Raw genomic sequence first — 933 nt, 5'->3', positions numbered from 1 at the left:
GTGTGTGTGTGTGTGTGTGTGTGTGTGTGTGTGTGTGTGTGTGTGTGTAACTCCTTTCAAGTTGTTCCTGGATCCATAGGCTGATCCCCCCACTCCCCTCATTCTCCTCCTCCTGCATGCACAGAAACCTCCACCTCTGGCTTTCTGGTAGCAGGGACTCTTAAACAGACCCCCAAGCGTCTCCATCTCAATCCTTCCCCGATGGATTTGCACGCCAGCTCCCTCGGGAGAGTGGCAGCGAGCTGCCCGGCAGCTCCCAAGTTCTTTCCATTTGGGAGGATTGGGGTGCGGTAAAGGGCAGGGAGAGGGGGGTGTATTCCACCCCCCAGACCCCTCCAAACAGGGGGCCAAGCTGGGTAAGATAAAGGCGGCTCTCTCGGCCCGCAGGGATGGAGGACGCCGCGGTGGCGCGGGGCATTTGGGACGGAGATGCCAAGACGGTCCAGCAGTGCTTGACTGACATATTCACCAGCGTCTACACCACCTGCGACATCCCGGAAAATGCCATCTTCGGGCCCTGCGTGCTGAGCCACACTTCCCTGTACGACAGCATCGCGTTCATCGCGCTCAAGTCCACAGACAAGAGGACGGTGCCGTACATATTCCGGGTAAGCGGGGCTGCCTGCGCCTCTGTCTGTCCCGGCTGTCTCCACGTGCCCCGGGATGCCCCCGCCGGGCTCCGGGCAGAGGAGCAGCTGCGAGCGGGATGCTCTCTATGGCAGGTGTGGGGAGGGGTGAAATCACTGCCATCCCTACCCCTACAACCACCACGGCCGCAAAGCTTCTCCGTGTTTGACCCGCATCGGGCCGGATCCTGTTCTCTTTCCTCCACGCTGCCGGCTCCTGGAGGGACTGGCCATGCTGTGGGATTCAACTCGGGCATCATGAATGACAGCACGTGCATTAAATACCTCTGATCTCCTCCCCCCCCCC

At 60.6% G+C, this 933-nt stretch overlaps 1 protein-coding gene across 1 annotated transcript in view; it reads left to right on the top strand.

Annotated features, from left to right (window-relative positions):
- Nucleotides 1-933, top strand: part of PRDM8 (PR/SET domain 8) — a 10,581-nt gene that overhangs the window by 1,988 nt on the left and 7,660 nt on the right. Inside the window, exon 2 of the mRNA XM_019516795.1 lies at nucleotides 388-608. Within this exon, the coding sequence (XP_019372340.1) occupies nucleotides 390-608 (219 nt within the window). The 5' untranslated portion in view covers nucleotides 388-389. The remainder of the gene's footprint in view (nucleotides 1-387; nucleotides 609-933) is intronic.

Source organism: Gavialis gangeticus, unplaced genomic scaffold, assembly GCF_001723915.1.
Source record: "Gavialis gangeticus isolate Ggan-Ray unplaced genomic scaffold, GavGan_comp1, whole genome shotgun sequence".
Classification (NCBI taxonomy): domain Eukaryota; kingdom Metazoa; phylum Chordata; order Crocodylia; family Gavialidae; genus Gavialis; species Gavialis gangeticus.
The sequence above is the reverse complement of the archived record's forward strand: the minus strand, read 5'-3'. Positions and strand labels throughout refer to the sequence as shown.